Source organism: Sminthopsis crassicaudata, chromosome 3 (assembly GCF_048593235.1).
Source record: "Sminthopsis crassicaudata isolate SCR6 chromosome 3, ASM4859323v1, whole genome shotgun sequence".
Classification (NCBI taxonomy): Eukaryota; Metazoa; Chordata; class Mammalia; order Dasyuromorphia; family Dasyuridae; genus Sminthopsis; species Sminthopsis crassicaudata.
In genome coordinates, this window is record NC_133619.1 from 62,966,318 (window position 1) to 62,986,495 (window position 20,178).

At 57.8% G+C, this 20,178-nt stretch overlaps 3 protein-coding genes across 9 annotated transcripts; 2 read left to right on the plus strand and 1 right to left on the minus strand.

Moving 5' to 3' along the window:
- Nucleotides 1-152: 152 nt before the first annotated feature.
- Nucleotides 153-7,533, plus strand: ATG9A (autophagy related 9A). Of its 3 annotated transcripts, none has more exons than XM_074298688.1 (16): nt 153-288; nt 964-1,016; nt 1,376-1,504; nt 1,585-1,628; nt 1,864-1,928; nt 2,152-2,313; nt 2,844-2,985; nt 3,066-3,814; nt 3,913-4,066; nt 4,188-4,367; nt 4,559-4,807; nt 5,062-5,240; nt 5,440-5,557; nt 5,710-5,932; nt 6,182-6,327; nt 6,476-7,533. In XM_074298688.1, the coding sequence occupies exons 3-16, from the start codon at nt 1,402-1,404 to the stop codon at nt 6,479-6,481; spliced, it is 2,520 nt and encodes an 839-aa protein (XP_074154789.1). In that variant the 5' UTR covers nt 153-288; nt 964-1,016; nt 1,376-1,401; the 3' UTR covers nt 6,482-7,533. The 3 variants fall into 3 exon arrangements, with proteins under 3 accessions (XP_074154789.1, XP_074154791.1, XP_074154790.1); XM_074298689.1 differs by having other exon boundaries at nt 176-370; XM_074298690.1 differs by lacking the exon at nt 964-1,016 and having other exon boundaries at nt 163-288.
- Nucleotides 7,534-7,850: 317 nt separating this feature from the next.
- Nucleotides 7,851-14,165, plus strand: ABCB6 (ATP binding cassette subfamily B member 6 (LAN blood group)). The gene is given in 20 exon segments (XM_074298687.1): nt 7,851-8,480; nt 8,558-8,695; nt 8,934-9,117; nt 9,706-9,807; nt 9,969-10,152; nt 10,245-10,366; nt 10,666-10,775; nt 10,971-11,036; nt 11,122-11,247; nt 11,367-11,443; nt 11,520-11,583; nt 11,667-11,752; nt 11,912-11,969; nt 12,106-12,210; nt 12,345-12,519; nt 13,149-13,174; nt 13,176-13,262; nt 13,390-13,484; nt 13,567-13,635; nt 13,861-14,165. Coding segments are annotated over 20 exon segments (2,523 nt in total). The 5' UTR covers nt 7,851-7,964; the 3' UTR covers nt 13,994-14,165.
- Nucleotides 14,166-14,224: 59 nt separating this feature from the next.
- On the minus strand, nt 14,225-19,052 carry ZFAND2B (zinc finger AN1-type containing 2B). Of its 5 annotated transcripts, none has more exons than XM_074298708.1 (9): nt 18,134-19,052; nt 17,108-17,202; nt 15,721-15,852; nt 15,461-15,612; nt 15,159-15,254; nt 15,038-15,077; nt 14,888-14,955; nt 14,710-14,788; nt 14,225-14,504 (listed from the first exon to the last, which is right to left on the minus strand). In XM_074298708.1, exons 1-9 carry the CDS (start codon nt 18,186-18,188, stop codon nt 14,466-14,468), a joined length of 756 nt encoding a protein of 251 aa, XP_074154809.1. In that variant the 5' UTR covers nt 18,189-19,052; the 3' UTR covers nt 14,225-14,465. The 5 variants fall into 5 exon arrangements, with proteins under 5 accessions (XP_074154809.1, XP_074154808.1, XP_074154811.1 ...); XM_074298707.1 differs by having other exon boundaries at nt 14,225-14,606; XM_074298710.1 differs by lacking the exon at nt 15,159-15,254 and having other exon boundaries at nt 14,225-14,606.
- Between the last annotated feature and the right edge of the window lie 1,126 nt (nt 19,053-20,178).

A 20,178-nucleotide genomic window follows, 5' to 3' on the forward strand; every position in this document is an offset into this window, starting at 1 on the left:
CTTAAGCCTCGCCCTCTGAGTTGCCTTGTATTGGTTCCGCTAAATCTCCACCCGCTACACACCACATGTCCCACCCCCGTAGCGAGCGATTGGTTGTAGCATCTCCACCCCCTATAGTCATTGGTCCGGCTGGCTGCGGGAGACAATGAGTGACATCCGCCCGGCCTAGCGCTCTGGGTTGGGGCCGGAGTCGGAGCCCTGGACCGCCAGCGCCTTCACCACCGCCTGGGCTCAAGGAAGAGCCGAGGACCGGTAACCGGCGACGCAGGGCCCGGAACAGGACGGGACGTACGTGTCCCCTGAACCAGAACGATCGGGGCCGGAGGGGAGAAATTGTGGGGGTGGAGGAGCGGGGACGCGCGTGCGACGGGTAACTGGGGGGACTGGGCGGGGACGCGCACTCCGGGTGTTTTGATAATTGGGCACGCGCGGGCGGGGGCGCGCTCTCGGAAAGGGGTGAAAGGGGGGGGTCCCGGAGCGCGCGGCCACTGTCCCAGTCCCAGCGGTGAACCCCCGGAGCGGTGGGCAGGGGGTGAAGGAGGGCACGGGAAAAGGGCTCCTCCTTGTCGGGCTCGGAAGGCCAGGCCAGAAGGGAGGCGCTGGCCCCGAGGAAACCTGACCCCGTGGCTGCAGTGACCCTGAGGTTGACCCTGCCCGCCCCATCTCCGCCGCCCCTGGGTCCGCCCGGGAAGGCATCGGTTCCAGGGCCCAGAAGGGGAAGCGTGTTTCAGGGCCTTGGCCGGGGCTCCGGGAAGGTCGGTTAATCACTGTGGCTCGGGAGCAGGGAAGCCTGGGGCTCCCTGACCTGGGTCTGCCCCGGTGTTAGCTTTACTTAGGGTAGATGGAACGGCCCCTGTAGCCGAAGGCTAAGTACCTGATCTGATCTGTGGCGGGAGGAAGCGCCCACCACCCCGGCCCAGCCGGTGGCTTCCCACCCCCATTGTCTAACCCCTTCTCCTGCAGCTGCAGAACCCCGGGGCACAACTAGAGTGGAACCGATGCTGTCCATGGAGCGGGTAGGTTCCCCAGGAGTTATGGAAACCCTTTGTTGTTGGCAAAGAGCCTCCTTATCCAATCAATCAGTCGTGATTGTATTATTTTCTTATGAAAGACTTTCTGGGAGAGGAGGGAAAAATCCCTTTAAATGAAAGTGAAACTCCTCTCCTTAGAGGCCCCACCTAAGAGTCAGCCCTGTCTGGGCCCAGTAAAAACTCAGCTGAGCTGGCGGTGGCCTCACTGAAGCCAGCCACCTGGGCTCCTAGCTAGGGTCTGGCGGCCCCTTGGCTGAAGGGAAGCTGGCCCAGAGCAGAGTGGCAGTCTTGTGGAAGGTCTGGGTGAGGAAGCCCAAGTCTCCCCCTTTCCCTGCTCTCTTGAGGTGGACAAGGCAGGTAGGCCGTGGTGATGGCACAGTTTGACACCGAGTACCAGCGGCTGGAGGCCTCCTACAGTGACTCGCCCCCTGGAGAAGAAGACTTGCTAGTGCACGTCCCTGAGGGAAGCAAGTGTGAGTTCCCAGGGAGAGGGCTGTGGGGTGGAGGGGAGACCGGGCAGAGAAGGGTGGTCCTGACTTGCTTATTTCCACAGCACCCTGGCATCACATTGAAAACCTTGACCTCTTTTTCTCTCGGATATCCTTCCGTGTTGGGTTACGGGGGAGGAGAACGCCCAAACTCAGCCACTTTCCAAGCAGACTGAGGAGGAGGAGGAGGAGGAGGAGGAGGGGTGGCATTGAGGCTGTGTCCCAGGAGCAGAGGTGGGAGATGCTTAAGGAGCGGAGATGTGGGTGGAAACGATGGCTTTGGGACCCACCTTTAGGGTGTCCTGGTCCCTCACTTACCCAAAGTGCTTCCTTAACGGCCACACGTCTATAACCTGCACCAGAAGAATGGCTTTACCTGCATGCTCATTGGGGAGATCTTTGAACTCATGTAAGTAGACTGCAGGGTGAAGAGCTTCAGCCTCCTGCTCCCAGTTCTCCCCTAACAGAGATAATGGAGCTGGCCCCCTTGCTGGGGCCACACACGCCCCCCTTCTGAGGCTTCTCCGTCCTGTCTCTCCCCTCAGCTGTCCTTTCCATGGTCCTTTGTGGGTCTCCCGGGTCTCCCTGACACCAGAAGACAGAAGTACCCTCCTGCTCCTTTTCCCTCCTAGGCAGTTCCTCTTTGTGGTGGCCTTCACCACTTTTCTGGTTAGCTGTGTGGATTATGACATCCTCTTCGCTAACAAGATGGTGAATCACAGTTTGCATCCCAGCGACCCTGTCAAAGTCACCCTGCCGGACGCTTTCCTGCCTGCCCAGGTTTGCAGTGCCAGGTAAGGCCTTAGGGAGGAAGTCCTCCGTCCAGTTATTGGAACCTCAAGGCGGTGGCAATGAGTGACTTCAGAAATTCAAAATGTCAATTTAAGTTTAAGAGGCTTTTTGTCCTAACTATGCAGGACCCTATTGATAACAGGACTATTTGATGTTTTTTTTCTCTGAAGATGCCCTTTTTCTGGCCTTTTCCCAAACTGTAATTTTTCACTTACAGCATCACGTTCTCTTTGTGGAAAATTTTCTCTGGGAAATAGAAGTTTAAGCCTAAATGCCAGCCTTAGTAATGTTATGTTTTCTCTTGTAATCATAAAGCTGTCACTTGTTCTTCAGCACATTAGGCTTGTTTTTTTCTTAAGGCCGGTCAGTGCACATCAAGGCGAAAACTTGTGGCCACATTGGCTACTGTCATACAATCGGTAGTGGGTAGGAGGCCAGCATGGAATACATACTCAGATGTAGTGACAGGCCTGCAGAATGGCTTTGGGCCAGGTGGGCCAGGGTGCTCCATTCCTGTCCCCTTTTCCACCAGGATCCAAGAGAACGGCTCCCTCATCTCCATCCTGGTTATTGCTGGTGTCTTCTGGGTCCACCGACTCATCAAGTTCATCTACAATGTTTGCTGCTACTGGGAAATCCATTCCTTCTACCTCCAGGCGCTGCGTATCCCTATGGTAAGACGGACTGGGAGGGGGGAGCATGGGAAGATGGTGACGGGACAAGAGCTCAGCTTCTGGGGCCGTGGCTTTTTCAGTCCACACTTCCGTACTGCACCTGGCAAGAGGTCCAGGCGCGGATCGTGCAGACGCAGAAGGAGCACCAGATCTGCATCCACAAGCGGGAGCTGACAGAGCTCGACATCTACCACCGCATCTTGCGCTTCCAAAACTACATGGTGGCGCTCGTCAACAAGTCCCTCTTGCCACTGCGTTTCCGGCTGCCCGGCCTGGGAGAAGCCGTCTTCTTCACGCGCGGCCTCAAGTACAACTTTGAGCTCATTCTGTTTTGGGGGCCCGGCTCTCTGTTTCTTAACGAATGGAGCCTGAAGGCCGAGTACAAGCGCGGTGGTCAGCGCCTGGAGCTGGCCCAGCGCCTCAGCACCCGCATCCTCTGGATTGGCATTGCCAACTTCCTGCTCTGCCCCCTCATCCTGATCTGGCAGATTCTCTATGCCTTTTTCAGCTACACAGAGGTGCTGAAACGGGAGCCGGGGGCCCTGGGTGCCCGCTGCTGGTCCCTCTACGGCCGGTGCTACCTTCGGCACTTCAACGAGCTGGAGCACGAGCTGCAGTCGCGCCTCAACCGGGGCTACAAGCCGGCCTCCAAATACATGAACTGCTTTCTTTCTCCCCTACTCACGCTGCTGGCCAAGAACGGCGCCTTCTTTGCCGGTTCCATCCTGGCGGTGCTCATCGCCCTCACCATCTATGATGAGGACGTGCTGGCCGTCGAGCACGTGCTCACGACCGTTACCCTCCTGGGGGTCGCGGTCACTGTCTGCAGGTGAGCAGGAGTGCGGGACGGAGGGAGGAGACGGAAGCAAAGGCGGCCGTGGAAGGCGGGTCGGCTGGGAGGGATCACCAGGACGCCATCTCTTCCAGGTCATTCATACCCGATCAGCACATGGTCTTCTGCCCCGAGCAACTGCTGCGAGTGATCTTGGCCCACATCCACTACATGCCTGACCACTGGCAGGGGAATGCCCACCGCTCTCAGACTCGGGACGAGTTTGCCCAGCTCTTTCAGTATAAGGCGGTGAGTGGGGCCGAGGTTAGGGCTGTGATGGCAGCCGCGGGAAGCGTAGGGAGGAGGCTGGCGCCCCTGGATCTCTCTGGAATCCTTGCAGCTCCCTGATCCCCAGCCCCTTCCACTTCAGGTATTCATTGTGGAAGAGCTGCTGAGTCCCATTGTCACACCTCTCATCTTAATCTTCTGCTTGCGCCCACGTGCCCTGGAAATAATCGACTTCTTCCGAAACTTCACTGTGGAAGTTGTTGGAGTTGGGGACACTTGCTCTTTTGCTCAGATGGACGTTCGACAGCACGGTCATCCTCAGGTAATCCAGAGTGCCCATGGATATCCCCATCATTGTTGGTGGTTCCATCTCATGCCCCCCAGCAAGTTACAGAGCCACTGATTTGGCTGCCCATGGAGTAGGGAGAGGACTGTCACAGCAGGGATGAGGGCAGGGGTCCAAGTGTGGAGAGAACCACAGCTTCTCTGATTGACCGTTTTCTCCATCTGCAGTGGATGTCTGGGGGCCAGACGGAGGCCTCAGTTTACCAGCAGGCAGAGGATGGGAAGACAGAGCTGTCACTTATGCACTTTGCCATCACTAATCCTGGCTGGCAGCCACCTCGTGAGAGCACGGCCTTCCTGGGTTTCCTCAAGGAACAAGTTCAGCGAGATGGAGCTGCAGCTGGGGTCCCCTCAGGGGGACCCCTTCCTGAAAATGCTCTTTTCACTTCTATCCAGTCCTTACAGTCCGAGTCAGAGGTATGTCTTGAAAATTAAAAGTTCAAACGTGGCAGTGTCCACCTACTCTGGATGCTTTGGGTGGACAGAAGCCCTTCTTGGTGCACATGGCACCAGAGTCCCATCCAGGCCAGCCTTTTCAGACATGGGGCCTCGGGACTGTGAGGTCTGGAGTTGGGCAAGATCCGAACTTTTCCACCTTCCCTCCTTTCCCTTGGAGAACAGGGGGGATCTTGTCTTCCTTGGAGCCTTCTGACTCCTCCTCTTCTTTGCAGCCACTAAGCCTGATTGCAAACGTGGTGGCGGGTTCGTCATGCCGAGGCCCCCCACTGCCCCGGGAGCTGCAGGGCTCCAGACACCGGGCTGAAGTTGCCTCTGCCCTTCGGTCTTTCTCCCCACTGCAGCCAAGCCAGGGCCCCACAGCCCGAGCGCCTGGTACTCTGAGTGGCTCAGGGTGAGGAGCAGCGAGAAGGCCGAGCTCCTAAGGGGGCTCTCCTTCGGTGGGGAGGGTGGTGAGGGGAGGGGACCAACTCGAGGGGCTTGGTCTGGGTCTCTGGAGGAAGGAACAGCGGGAGCATAGAGAGCACTGCTTTGGAGAAGCAGATTCCTCCGGCTCTAGTGATAGAGCTGTGTTCTGGGGATACGGGGGACAGGGTGGACGCCCGGACAGCCAGTTCTGGAAGCAGCGTGTGGGAGGGGCAGCTGCAGAGCCTCGTGCTATCTGAATATGCTTCCACAGAGATGAGCCTTCATGCCCTCTACATGCACCAGGTTAGCGGGTTGGGACTCAGGGCACAGGATGGGAATGCGGGGGCCTGGAAACCACTAGTCTGGGGAATGGCAAACTTGGCAATACAAGGGTTGGTGTGGAGGGGGGGGGTTTTCTCCAGTGCCATGCTGCTTGAGCCCCTTGTTGCCCACAGTTGCACAAACAGCAAGCACAGGCAGAACCAGAGCGGCACGTGTGGCACCGACGGGAGAGTGACGAAAGTGGCGAGAGTGCCCCCGAAGAAGGAGTCGAGGGCTCTCGGGCCCCTCCCAGCCTCCCACGCTCCGCCAGTTACCCTTGTGCTGCTCCTCGGCCCGGAGCCCCAGAAACTACTGCTCTTCAGGGGGCCTTCCAGCGGCGCTATGGGGGGATCACTGGTGAGGACAAGGCTCATGGAGGGAGGAGAGGGTTGTGGGAATAAGACAACTGGGGCATCCCAAGATGAGCAGCAAATCAATGATTGCCTCAGTCTCTTTATGTAAAATTGCAATTCTGGGGTGACGACTCATGGAGTAGTTCCTACCCACACAAGAGCACAAGTGAGAGTAGCGTACCCCACAATTAGGTTGGGCAGCCCCATGCCTTCCCACTGCTCACGGCACCTTGACTGGGGTTCTCTTCTCTAGATTCGGGCTCTGCACCCCGGGCTCCCTCTCACTTCTCCCGCCTCCCCCTCGGAGGGTGGGCAGAGGATGGGCAGTCAGCATCACGGCATCCTGAGCCGGTCCCAGAGGAGGGCTCCGAGGATGAGCTGCCACCCCAGGTCCACAAGGTAAGGAATGGTCTCAGCAGCTTCTCCCTAAAGGCACAGGCAGGGTGACTCTAAGCTCCCCATCCCTTCAGCTCCTAGCTGACTTGGAGGAGGGCGGAGCCTCAGAGCTGTCTCTGAGCCAGGCACCTGCTCTCGCTCCTCTCTGCAGGTGTAGCCCCGGCTGAGGAAGGCCCTAGGGCCTTGATGAGCAGAAGTTGTCCTCGACCCCCATGTGGCTGAGATCAGCTGGACACGGGGCTCCTTTGGGATTTGCTGCCTGGCTGTGCTGTTTTTGTCTGAGCGGGGCCCAGGGAGGCGCCAACTCTATACTCAAAGTAGATCCAGAGAGCAGAAGGCCAGTCCTGGCAGCTGCAGGGCCTGGGGACACTGGACATTGGCGGAGTCCTGGCTGCCCAGCCCTGACTGCTGGCCCTACCCCCCCCCAAGCCTCCCGGTGTGGTGCTAGGAACCAGCCCCCAAGTCCCGGCCACAGCACTGCCACCTCCCCTTGCTACTGCCTGCCCTGCCCGGGCCATGCCAACTGGGGTGCCCGTGCCAACAATGGGGAAGCTGGACCTAGGCCCTTCCCCCTCCTTATTTGGGTGGGAGTTGAGGTGCTGAATGACCGTGGACCCACCCTGCCTTCCCCCTCCCCCCCCCTGCCTGCTCCCCTGCTCCCCGCTCGCTGGGGTTTGTGTGTTTGCCCGTTTGCCCCTGCTAGGGCTTGGCTTATGCTTTGCACAGCTCCCTCTGGCCGAGATGTGGCCCGAGACCCCCGGGGGGAGGGCTTTGTTTTGTTTTGGTTTTTTTTTTTTTAATTGCCGGAGCGGGACTTTGGAGCTCCTGATTTCCTAGGGTTTGGCCCTCCCCCTTTCATAGATGGGCCCCTCGGATCCTCCCCTAGGTCCTTCCATTCTTAGTCCTCCTGCTGCTGGTCGCCCCTTGTCCTATTCCCCGCAATCTCCTGCTTTGGAAGTGGGGCTGGCTCTGCTCCAGGATTTTTATTACCCACCAGGACTACACTTCCCGGCTTGCAGCGCGCAAGGGCGGGGTCGCTGCTCCCCTCTGGCCCTCGCTGGCGCGTTGCATGCTGGGATTCAAAGTCGCTATGCCGGGCACCGGTAACCACCGACTGATTTGCCGTGGTGGCTTTGGATCCGGAGTGGCGGAGCTCGCCCTGTAGGGCCGTGTACAGCTGGACGGCATTGAATAAAAGAGGGACTTTGATTTGGTTGTGGTTCCCTAGCTGTTTGGTGTTCTCGGCGGCGTTCCCCTTTTCCCGGCCCAGCGCCGAGCTCCGTCCGTCCTTTCCCCCTCCCCCCCATAGACGGAGAAAAGTTGGAGGAGTCCAGCTCGGAGGAGCCACCGGAAAACCCACCCGGTTTTCTGCAGAATGACATCGTGGGTGTTTAAGGGACCCCTACCTCTCGGCTGACTCCGTCACGTGACGCAGGGTGGGCCTTGTTATTTTGTTGCCTCCGCGTGCAGCGTGGCCTCCGCCCCTCGGGCAGAATTGGCCAATGGAACGTCTCTAACGGAACCTGGGGGCGGAGTGACAAACTGGGTGACCGGGAGGCGAGGGTGGAGCGGGAGCGTGCTTCTGAGGGACCCGACTCCCGGAGACCCCGGCGCATGCGTCGCCGCTGACCTACCCGACCATGCTGAGGTTGGACAGCTACTGCGGGCCCGAGGGGCCGCCGACCCCGCGCTGGACCAGCGGCGGCCTGAGCCCCTGCTTCTTCTTCACGGCCGCGCCCGCGACGCTGCTGGCGCTGGGGGTTCTGGCCCTGGGACTGCGGCTGCCGTGGGTGTGCGCGCCTCGCGCCCGGCCGGCCACGCGTCCGGTTCGGGCTGCGCGGGGCCTCCTGACCTGCCTGCAGCTGCTGCTGGGCGCCCTACAGCCGCTGCTGCCCGTGGCGGCGCTCGTTGCCCGCGCCGCCGCCGCCGGTGCCCCCATCCCGGGTTACGCGCTGCTCTGGGCCCTGCTCGGGGCCGGCGCCGGGGCCTGTGCCCTGACTCTGCAGCTGCTAGAGCGGGCGCGGCCCGCGGGCCGGGCCGGATACAGCGCTGGGCTGCTGCTCCTGTGGGCCGCGGCGCTGGCGGCTGAGAACTTGGCGCTCGTGTCCTGGAACAGCCCGCTGTGGTGGTGGTCCCGGCGGAGCCTGGACCAGCAGGTGGGGGCAGGGCGGGGGCCCGACGGGGGAGGGGTGCTGCTGAGTCACGCCGCTGAGTCTCGTTTGTCTCCCGGCAGGTGCAGTTCGGCTTGTGGGTGCTGCGCTACGCGGTCTATGCGGGGCTCCTGGGCCTGGGGCTCTGCGCCCCCGGGCTTCGGCCCCAGACCTACGCCCTGCAGGTCAACGGAGACGGCGGTGACCCGGAGAGCAGCCAGGTGCCTCAGAGCCCCTTAACCCGCATCGGAACTGAATGTGGGGGTCACTAAATTGTGATTTGTCTTCAGAGTCCTTTGGGTCCCCTAACAACATCCCTGGCGGAAAGGGATCTCGGGTGGGGAAAACGTAAGAACGAAGCCCTAGCCCAGACCGCTCAATGAGCTGTGCACATTGCCCCTGGGGCTAGCCTCCCCTCCCGCCCCCGCCTGCCCCTAACTGCTGCCTTTCCCCTCCCAGCCTGCGGGCGCCCCCAGACACACGTCCACGTGGAGAGATCTGGGGCACAAGCTGCGGCTGCTGAGCAAGCACCTCTGGCCGCGGGGGAGCCCGGCCCTGCAGCTCGTGGTGCTGCTGTGCTTGGCCCTCATGGGCCTGGAGCGCGGTCTCAACGTCCTGGTGCCCATCTGCTATCGCGACATCGGTGAGGGCCCCACCCCCTTATCTGCCGCGGCAGCGCTCCGTCCCTCCCAGTCTGTCACCGCCCTCCCCTCCCCAGCCACCGCCCTGGGCACCCTGTCCATCTGTCCATCCCAGTAATCCCCCAAACTAACCACATCTCCAGGAAACTCGCAGGTTCTGAGGGGCAGCTAGGGGGCGCAGTGGATAGAGCACCAGCCCTGAATTCAGGAGGACCCGAGTTCTCAGACACTTAACACTTACCAGCTGTGTGACCCTGGGCAAGTCACTTAACCCCAGCCTCAGGAAAAACAAAAAACTCACAGGTTCTGGAAGGAGGGGGCACTGAGGAGAGGGAGAGGCCGGCTCTGGCCCTAGAGACCCCGGAAGGGAGGGGGGAGTTTGAATCATGTCTGGAAGGGTGATTATAGGGTGGAGGGGGCGGAAACAGCGGCATGGGAGGAGGCGGTTGGACAAGAGGGCATGAGGGTTAGGAAGGGAGTCCCGACCCTTGGGGTACCGACCCAAGCGGGGGTGTTAGCTGGCAGCCTTCAGGGGCAGGAATGGCTTCTCCAGAGAGTGGCTACAGACTAGAACCACTGTTTTCCCACAGTGAACGCACTAACCGCAAGGGCCCCTTGGAACTCTCTGGCCTGGATCATCTGCACTTATGTTCTGCTCAAGTTCCTGCAAGGGGGAGGCACTGGAAGTACTGGTGGGTAGTTATTTTTTCGCCCGCTCCCAATTTGGGGCCACAGACTATCTTCCAGGGGGCTTTCCCCCTCCCTTCCACTCGGTTTTGTTTTTTCACGTGATAAACATTGCCTGCTTCCCGGCTTCAAGCCATCCCTCCTCATGTGCTTGTCCCCTGCCTAGGGTTTGTGAGCAACCTACGAACCTTCTTATGGATCCGGGTGCAGCAGTTCACAGCCCGCCAGGTGGAGCTGCGTCTCTTCACCCACTTGCACGGGCTGGACCTGCGCTGGCACCTGGGGAGACGGACCGGAGAAGTTCTCCGCATTGTTGACCGAGGCACAGCGAGCGTGACCGGGCTGCTCAGGTAGACGGCGGGGCCCGGGGCGGGGTGTGGAGCGAGGGGCCTCCGTGCTCCCTCCTGGCTCACCCTCCGTTCCGTCTGTGCCCGCTCGGCAGCTACCTCATATTTAACATCTTGCCCACCTTGGCCGACATCATCATCGGCATCATCTACTTCAGCATGTTCTTTAACGCCTGGTTCGGCCTCATCATCTTCATCTGCATGACCCTCTACCTCAGTGAGTTCCGATTCCCCAACTCGGGGTCAGCCGGGGGGCCGGGGCCGGCAGTCTCCCAGCAGTGGCGTCACTGTGAGCCTGCCGGCCGCTGAGCTCAGGGATGGAGTTGGGAGGGGGAGAGAGCGAGCATGACTGCTGGCAGCCTGGGGCGGCCGAGAAAGAGGAGCCACAGGTGTGTGGAGAGTGCTGCTCTGGAGCATCTGCTCCCTCCAGGTTTGTGCTTGGTTGCTCCTGGCCTGAACTGTTGGGGAAACTGCTGTGTCTTCTCCCCTCCCCCAACCGCTCCTGCCACCCCCCAGCCTTGACGATTTTAGTCACTGAGTGGAGAGCCAAGTTTCGCCGGGATATGAACACGCAGGAGAACGCAACACGGGCTCGGGCAGTGGATTCCCTGCTCAACTTCGAGACGGTAACGGGGTCAGCTCAGGACCATGCGCTGGAGGGCCGGGTCAGGAGGCGGCCCCCGGGCCTGTGAGCGCCGGGCTCGGTCCATGTCTGTGAAATGAGGGAGTGGGACAGGACCGGTGCCGGCCGCCTCCTGCCCCCGGGGCTGCTGGGGTGGCTCTGGGCGTGTGGGGGACTAAGTGGATCCTGGCCTTCCCAGGTGAAGTACTACAACGCCGAGAGCCATGAGGTGGAGCGGTACAAGGAAGCCATCATCAAGTTCCAGGTGAGGCTCCGGGTCAGCCGCAGGCATTCCAGAGGGGCGGATCGCCTGGGCTGTGACGCCCCCCCTTGTGTCGCCCACCCTGCAGGCTCTGGAGTGGAAGTCCAACGCCTCGCTGACTTTGCTGAACCAGACACAGAACCTGGTGATCGGGCTTGGGCTTCTGGCCGGCTCTCTGCTCTGTGCCCACTTTGTTAGTGAGCAGCAGCTCCAGGTGAGGGCCTGAGGAAGGTGGGAATGGCTGGGGAGGGCGGCCGAGGGGACAGAGGGGCACTGGGGGGGCGGTGTTCCGGAGCCCTCCCCGCTCTGACTCCTCCTCCCTGTCACGCACAGGTTGGAGATTTCGTGCTGTTCGGCACCTACATCATCCAGCTCTACATGCCCCTCAACTGGTTTGGCACCTACTACAGGTAGGTGGCCCGGGCCCCTTCCCCTTCCCTCCTGCTCCCTTTGTCCTCGCCCAACACTTTGCCCTCCCTCTCCCAGGATGATCCAGACCAACTTTATTGACATGGAGAACATGTTTGACTTGTTGAAAGAAGAAGCCAAAGTGAGTAGAGCAGTGGGGGGGAGGGGGTGACCGCGGCATTGCACAGGAGTCCTGTGGCTGCAGCCGTGCCCATGTGTTTGCAGGTGATGGACGTCCCGGGGGCCCCAGCCCTGCAGTTTCAGAGAGGGTACATTGAGTTTGAGAACGTGCACTTCAGCTACACCGAGGGGTAAGGGCCTCCCCCGCACACCCTTCCCCCATTCCCATAGCATCTCACCCCTGCTCTCCTCATGGGCGTTTTCTGCTCCTCTCTTCTCTCTTTAAGGGAGAGAGGGAGGACGAAGTGAGAAGCTCACGGCCCACTCGCTAACCATCTCTGTCCTCCCAGGCGGGAGACCCTGCAGGACATCTCCTTCGCCGTGATGCCTGGGCAGACGCTGGCCTTGGTGAGCAGACGTGCCCCTGTGCCCCTCTAGGGCTCCTGCTCCTCACACCGGTACTGGAGTCCCTCCCAGGGGGAAGGGGGCAGTGGGCCTGCCAGCTTCTCGGGCTCAGTGCCTTCCGTCCCTTCTCCCGTGGCAGGTGGGGCCCTCCGGGGCAGGGAAGAGCACCGTCCTGCGCCTGCTCTTTCGCTTCTATGACATCAGCTCCGGGCACATCCGCATAGATGGGCAGGACATCTCACAGGTGAGAGCAGAAGAGGGATCCGTGCCCAGGGCAGAGGTCACTTCCAGGTCAGGTTCCCAGGGTGGCACTCAGAGCTGTCGTCTGACAGAGCGGGCCCGGAAGGACCACCAGAACGGCCACTCTCTTGGCTCCAGGTGACCCAGACTTCACTGCGCTCCCACATTGGAGTTGTGCCCCAGGACACCGTCCTCTTCAATGACACCATCGCCAACAACATCAGATACGGCCGCGTCACGGCCTCAGAGCCCGAGGTGGAAGCTGCTGCCCAGGCTGCTGGCATCCATGACGCCATCCTGGCTTTCCCTGAAGGTGGGGGGACTTCCCCACAACTGGCTGCGCCTGGCCTCTGCCATGCTAGGGTGTCGGTGTGCGAGCTTCTTAGTCCAGTAACTGGCACAGAGTGCTGGGTGTAGCGGCAGCATGCAGGGAGCACCGGCTCAGAGTGGAGGGGCCCAAGCTCAGATGTGCCCTGTGGGCAGCTCCCAGCCTCTACCGACCTCAGGTTTCTTGCCTGTAAAACTGCGCAGGGCTGCTGGGTCACATGAGCAAGCACGGCTCTGGGCACATTTTGTCGTTCACTTGGGTCCGACTCTTGGAGTAGAGTACTTGGCCATTTCTTTCCCCAGCCATTTTACAGAGGAGGAAACTGAGGCAAACAGGGAGAAGTGATTCAAACTCATGAAGGTTGATCTCCCTGACCTTGGGCCAGCCCCTCTATGCTATCATCTGGCTGCCCTTGGCGCATGTGTGCTAAGTGGATAAGGGGCGCACGTTGTAATGGGGAAGACGATGTGTAAATGCCCAGATAGAAGATACAGAGAGAAGGAAAGATAGAGGGGAAGGTGGGAGGTGAGCCAAGGAGCAGCGGGCAGGGTGGGGACTCTCCAGGCAGGAAGGGTTTCCCAAGTGCCGTGTTCTGGGCTGGGGGGTGTCCCCAGGCTATGAGACCCAGGTGGGCGAGCGCGGGGCTGAAGCTGAGCGGAGGGGAAAAGCAGCGGGTGGCCATTGCCCGCACCATCCTCAAGGCTCCGGACATCATTCTTCTGGACGAGGTGAGCTGCACCTTGTCAGCCCTTCCCTCAGGTCTCACCAGACCTCAGTGTTCCCAGCTCCGGCCCCTTGGGCCACTTCCCTGACACCCGTTCAGCAGAAGTCATTATTCTGGCTTCTTGTTTGTAGGCAACCTCGGCACTGGACACGTCGACCGAGAGGGCCATCCAGGCTTCGCTCAGCAAAGTATGTGCCCTTCGCACTACCATTGTGGTGGCCCACAGGTATGGGATTGGGCAGCAGGGGGACAGGAGGCACTCTCCCCAGGAGAGGGGGCTATGCCCACTGGTCTCTATGACTCCCCAGGTTATCGACAGTGGTCAACGCTGACCAGATTCTCGTGCTCAAGGACGGCTGCATTGTAGAAAGAGGAAGGTAAAGGGCACAGTTTCTTTTGGTTCTTGTTTTGCAAAGGCCATCTCTTGTAACATAGTTTAAAGTATAGCAAGCAAAGAAGTGCAGCAGGACCAGCAAATACGCCAACCGTGGAAGCGCCTTCTTAGTATCATTCTCAGGGGTTCAGGAAAAGGGGAGGGTCCGGGAGGCAAGGTAGTTACTACTGCTCAGTCCTGACCTTCATTCTTTCCCTGCCTGACCTAGGCATGAAGCACTGCTGGCCCGAGGAGGGGTATATGCTGACATGTGGCAACTGCAGCAACAGGGCCAGGATGAGGAAGCTGCAGATACGGGGAGCCAGGCACCAAAAGGGGGTCCTCAGCCTCCAAAGCCCTAACGGAGGCTGCAGGGAGCATTGTCGTCTTTATGGGCTCATGGGAATCCCGTGATCGTGACATCCGGCTTCTCACCCCACTTCATCCTGTTCCTGGGGTCCACTTGTGGGAAGGCCATACCTCCCCCTTCAGGGAAAATGGGACCTCAAAAATAAAGTGTGGCGTGAAACCCCAGCTCTGTTCTGCCTTTATAGAGAGAGCTTGAGAAAGATAGTGTAAGAAGGGTACCACTGTTTGGTAAGATGCTTTATTCCTTTCCAAGTCCAACCTGCTTGCTCACCATCTCAAGGGACAGAGGCCACAGCTCCAGGAAAACTCCTCCTCAGGGGACACAGAAGGAAAGAGGGGGCGGGGGAGAGGCTGGCTGCTTCTCTCCAAGCCAAACTCCACCTTCCCCCATCAGACATGCGTAAACAATAGGGCTTCCGGCCTCAGCTCAGGCACTCCTGGTGTGGTCTTCCTGGATTCCCACCGTCATTCTTGCTTTGAGGTTCTAGCCTCTTCCAGGGGACCCTGGAAGTGTGAGGGCCACAGCCCCTCTAAGCTGAGCCACCCTCCCCACTCCCGGGCCTAACAAAGGCTGCAGTTGGAGGGTTTCGGGCTTCGGCTTTGGGCCTGGAGCAGGGAAAGGGGAGAGAGAGAAAGGGGAGGGGCAGAGTTAGGGGCAGCCCCAGGGTAGAGCCTGAACAGAGACCCCTCCCCTCTGTTAGCCCTGTACCTGCTGCTGCTGCTTTCGGTACTCCTCCTCGCTGGCTGACAGTGCTTGGGCCAGGGCTAAGTCTTCTTCCTCTTGAGTCCTGAAAGTCGAGGGTCAGCTTGAAAACAGGCTTCTTAGCCCCTTCAGCCTCCCACTAAGCGCCTCCCCCCCACACCTCCCCAGTTCTCAGAGCAGGTACCTGGGAGCCACAGGCTTGCCCTCAGTCAGAGACAGGATCAGCGCCTGCTGCAGGGCTTCATCCTCGCTCTGCCGAGAAAGACAAATCATTCATCCCATTCTCATTCACCACCCATTCACTTCCCCATCCTGGGTTCCTATCTCAACTCACCAGGCCATTCTGTAAGGCATGACTTGGTGACTCAGTAGCTCTAGGAGAGAGGAGAAAAACATAGCACGGGGATGGGAGCACAGGTGAGAAACAACGTGGGGAGGAGTGGAGACATACATACCTGCTGTGAGAGGGGGGCGAGGTTCTAGCCAGCCCTGAGTCAGGCTCAGGGGGGGTGCTAGAACCTAAGCCCTGGGCTCTGGAGATAGCAGCATGTCTGCAGGGGAGAGATACCTTCTACGTACACCCCAGGAACCAGTCACCTTCCCAGCTACCTCTCCTCCAAGGAGCAACCCAAGAAAAGTTTCCACTGGAGGGGGGGGGGCCTGTAGTTCTAGGGAGCCACTATGGAGTATGGGGCATTTGGGAAGTGCCTCAAGTTCAGGGGAGGGGGGTCCCTGAGGAAAGCGCTCCTCGAGTTACCCAGGCTGGCTGGAAGGCAGTCTGTGCCCAGGGCACTCGTGGTCTAGCGGGTGCCTGTGCTTGAGACAGAAGTTTCGGCTGCATCGTTCACAAGTCAACTCCATCATTTCCCGTTGCCGGCAGCCAGGGCGGGTACATTTATTGGTGAAGATCTAGGGGGAGACAGAAGACACTTTACACCACAGACCTCTTTTTCTCCCTCATCCACTCCTGTGTGGCGGTCACCTAACAAGCCAGCCTTCCCACACAGGGAACCTCACCTTACGTTTGCGCTGGGCTGGGTCGGACCTGCAGTCCCTGTCGATGTGCTCCCCCACGGCACGGTCGGGGGATTCCCCTCTTGCCACAGGCACTGGTACGTTGCACAGCGGGCACACAGGCACCTGAACATCCTACAGACAGGAAGGACAGAAGGAAAGGTACTGTTTCTCCCATCTGCTTCTAGTAAAGCCCCAGAATGTGAACTGTGGACTCTGGAACCCTTTCCCCCATGGCAATAACAGCCCTGACATAGCCTCAAGCTTAGATAAAGTAAGGGGATATGTTCAGTGTGTATGTAGCAAGGCCCCTACCACGTATGACAAACCATACTAGGTATACTGTGAGACCCAGCAATGTATCCTAGAGAAATATGACGGATATCTGGGTGGTACAGCGGGTAGAGAACTAGACCTGGAGTCACAAAGTCCTCAGTTTCCTCAACCTCTAAAACAGGGATGATGATTGCACCTATTTCCCAAGGTCACATGAGAATCTCCCTAAGCCTCTTTGAAAACATGTGAGGCACTATATAAATGCAATATATGACACGAATGATGAGTCATAAACACAAATCGGCACAATGCAAGACAAATTTGAGCAATGCCATAAAAGATACATAAAGAGATCTATAAGGATTTAGAGAAAAAGGTATCTAGCTGAAGCTATCAAATCTTCATGTGTGAAGTGACATCTGGGTATTGAAGAATAGGGAAGATTTAAACAATTTGGGGAAGAAGGGGCAGCAGCAATCTAATCCACAAGTGCCAACATCCAGGATAGATGGGAGAAGTTCTAAGGGTCAAGACTTTAGAAAAGGAGGCTGGAGGACTATGAATGTCAGTATCAGAGAATCAGGAAACTGAAGGGGAAATGCATGACGTGACAAATGTTAGGAAGACTTAGCTGGTGTAAGATGTAGGGCAGGAGAGGGGGGAGACAATGGAGGCAACGGCCAGTTAGGCAATGAGGGTCTGCACAAGTGGAAGTAATGAGAGAAAGCAGTAGATAACATATTTTAGAAGCAGAATTGAAAGTGCTAGTAGACCGAATAAATGGGAGGGATTAGAAAGAGGGAAGAGCCAAAGAAAATGGATCAAGCTTGGATGACTCAGAGAAAAATGGAGAAGGCGTCCAGCAGGACATGTCAGATAGGGAAATCATCCTCAAACAAAGAATGTCTGAAGGCAGATGAAATTATCAAGGGTCAAATATATGGAGAAAAACTCTCAAGAAATCCTATTTGGGGGGGGGGGGGGCATAAAGGAGCCAAGGGAGAAGATGCTGCTAAAGGACACAATCAGTGTCAGTACAGCCCTGGTATTTCCCATCTCCCCCCACACACACACACATCCTCCAAAAGAAGTCCCAACCAAGCCCCACACTCACCTTCTGGTAGGCAGAGCCACAGTGATGCTGGTCATAAGCCACGTGGTCCGCGCAGAATATGCCAGAACAGGCGTCACACTTGAGAGGCAAGAAATCTGCAAGGAGGGAAAGAGGCTTAGCTTAGCCGTCTGAAGAGCCCGAACCCTAAATCACGCCTCAGTCGTGCCCTAAATGCCTTTTTTTGGTGCAATCCCCCTGAGCTTCATGTCATTCCCCCCCACCCTAAACTCAGCCTTCCCCTTTTCTAGGCCCATCACTACATTCCCCCCATACACATGTATGCACATATATACTCACACACCCACACATACATGCACCCATACATATATACACTTTCACAACACACACATGTGCGCACACATGTATACCAACACATGTACACACGCAGCCACACATAGGCACATTCACACATATTTACAGTACACACACGCACCCCTACATGCATACACACATATAAACACTCACACATCATACACATGTACGTGCACACATGTAACACATGCATGTACACATGTGCGTCTTTACATATACATGCATACACATATATACCCACACAGTATACACACGCACGTGTATGCACACCACACATTTACACGTGCACAATGCAACCATGTATACGCGTAGTACATACTACACAACATGCACACATGTATACGCACACGTACACAATGCAGTACAAACCCTTACAAACATTTACACGGACACACATCCGCACCATACCTGTATACACACAAATATACTTTTACAACACACGTATACACATGCACACTTACGCAGATATACACGTTTACACACGCACATGCACACACACACACACACAACGCTTGGGCACAGGTTTAATTTCTTTAGCCACCACACTTCCTCTAGGCACCTCCCACTCCTCAATCCCGGAAGTCCGAGCCCGTCCCAGCCCCCGGCAGACCCCAGCCGCGCACAGCCCCAGGCCGGGGTAAAACCCGCCTCCCAGCTCAGGCCCCGCCCACCGCCCCGCCCCCCATCGAACCGCGACTAGGCCCCTCCCCTCACCCAGGCGCTGACAGGTCGGTTCCGAGCAGTGAGCTCCCAGGTCCGGGAATTCCATGGCCGGGGATGGAGGGAGGGGCCTCTGCGTAGAGGAAGCGAAGGGGGAGCGCTGCGATGGCGCTAGCTCCAAACGCGGGCGGACCTACCACACCCTCGGGGGCTCCTCTGCCGCGATCCACTCCGTCCCGGGCGGACCCGCGGTTCTCGGAGCCGAGACCCAGCCGCCGGCGACCCTCAAACATCTGCAGGCTCGGCTCCGCCCCCTTTCCGCGCCATAGGCGCGGTGACGTCGCGGCACGCACCACTGCGGGCGCGTCCCCGTCCCGAGCGGCGAGCCGACCTCCCCCCTCCCCGCTCCCGCCAAGCCCCGCCCCCTCATCCCTCCCGGTCCTCTCCGAGGTTTTCCGCCTTGCCTTCGTGGGCAGAGCGAGCGAGCCGGTGCGGGAGCTGCCCTGGGGTCCGCGTCAGCCTCTGCTGGAGTGACAGGTCTCCTAACTTCCGAGCAGCCTGCTCTGCTGTAGCTAGCAGGCTCTGCCCGGGGGGCGCCGTGACCGCTGCCGGAGACGGCCCGCCCCCGGGGGTCCCTCCTGGAAGGAGAGCGGGGGAGGGGCGGCGAGGCCGACTGCCCTCTGTCCTCAAAAGGGGCCCGAGTTACATCTCTCTTTACATCTATGTGCTCCCCTGTTTCCGGGCTGCGGGTACAGTTTTAAGGGCTGGACGGTTCCCAGCCACTCTCTTCTGAGGCGGAGGGTACTTCTCGTTTACTAGTTCTGTGGCCCGGGGAAGCCGCGCCGTGACTCAGTTTGCAAAAGTGAGGGGACAGTGACACCGTCTCCCAGGGCTGTCGTAACATAAAACACCGCAAACCTGACACGTAAATGTGAACCACTATCTGCTACTGATGCTTTCAATAAAGGGCTTTTAAAATGATGTCATCTGGTTAATGCGGGAGCACTTCACCGCGGCCGACTTTACCCCGTCATGAAATGCTGGGTCCACGGTCAACAAGCGCGGATGAACATCTAGCGGTAGGCCCGCCCCGCTCGGGGAGCTCCGGGTCAGACCGGGGTCAAAGAACAGCGTGAACCCGCGGGCCCAGGAGACCCAGAAAGGACGTGCCAGAACGTATGGGGAAACACCGCAGCACTAGTGGGGATGAAACTCTCAGCCCAGCCAAGAGAAAGGCCTCTCCTCCCCAAAGGAAATCGTCCAGAGTCGCTAGGGAGACCTCGGGGAGGGGCCGGCTTCTCTCCGTGTCCTCACGAATTTCTCCCATAAAATAGTCTGGAATCATACAGACACATGTATACAAACATATACAAACGCATACAGAGAGCTCTATGCGTATATGTGTCTCTATCCATCGTCCATCCATCTATCCATCATCCATCTATCCACCCTTCTATCTATCCATCTATTTATTCATCCATCTACCTATCTATCCATCCATCTATCCATTGTCCATCTATCCATCTATCTATCTATCCATCATCCATCTATCCACCCATCTATCTATCCATCTATTTATTCATCCATCTACCTATCCATCATCCATCCATTTATCATCTATCTATTTATTCATCCATCTACCTATCCATCATCCATCCATTTATCATCTATCTATCCATCATCCATCTATCCACCCTTCTATCTATCCATCTATTTATTCATCCATCTACCTATCTATCCATCCATCTATCCATTGTCCATCTATCCATCTATCTATCTATCCATCATCCATCTATCCACCCTTCTATCTATCCATCTATTTATTCATCCATCTACCTATCTATCCATCCATCTATCCATTGTCCATCTATCCATCTATCTATCTATCCATCATCCATCTATCCACCCATCTATCTATCCATCTATTTATTCATCCATCTACCTATCCATCATCCATCCATTTATCATCTATCTATTTATTCATCCATCTACCTATCCATCATCCATCCATCTATCATCTACCCATCTATTTATTCATCCATCTACCTATCTATCCATCCATCTATCCATTGTCCATCTATCCATCTATCTATCTATCC

Coding starts and splice junctions, on each gene's coding strand:
- ATG9A (XM_074298688.1), top strand. CDS start 1,402: ATGGCACAGTTTGACACCGAGTACCAGCGGCTGGAGGCCTCCTACAGT. Junction 2,314..2,843: donor GCCCAGGTTTGCAGTGCCAG/GTAAGGCCTTAG, acceptor CTTTTCCACCAG/GATCCAAGAGAACGGCTCCC. Junction 5,558..5,709: donor ATGCCCTCTACATGCACCAG/GTTAGCGGGTTG, acceptor TGTTGCCCACAG/TTGCACAAACAGCAAGCACA.
- ZFAND2B (XM_074298705.1), bottom strand. CDS start 18,188: ATGGAATTCCCGGACCTGGGAGCTCACTGCTCGGAACCGACCTGTCAG. Junction 15,853..17,107: donor GTGGCTCTGCCTACCAGAAG/GTGAGTGTGGGG, acceptor TCCTGTCTGTAG/GATGTTCAGGTGCCTGTGTG. Junction 15,255..15,460: donor CTGCCTTCCAGCCAGCCTGG/GTAACTCGAGGA, acceptor TCTCCCCTGCAG/ACATGCTGCTATCTCCAGAG.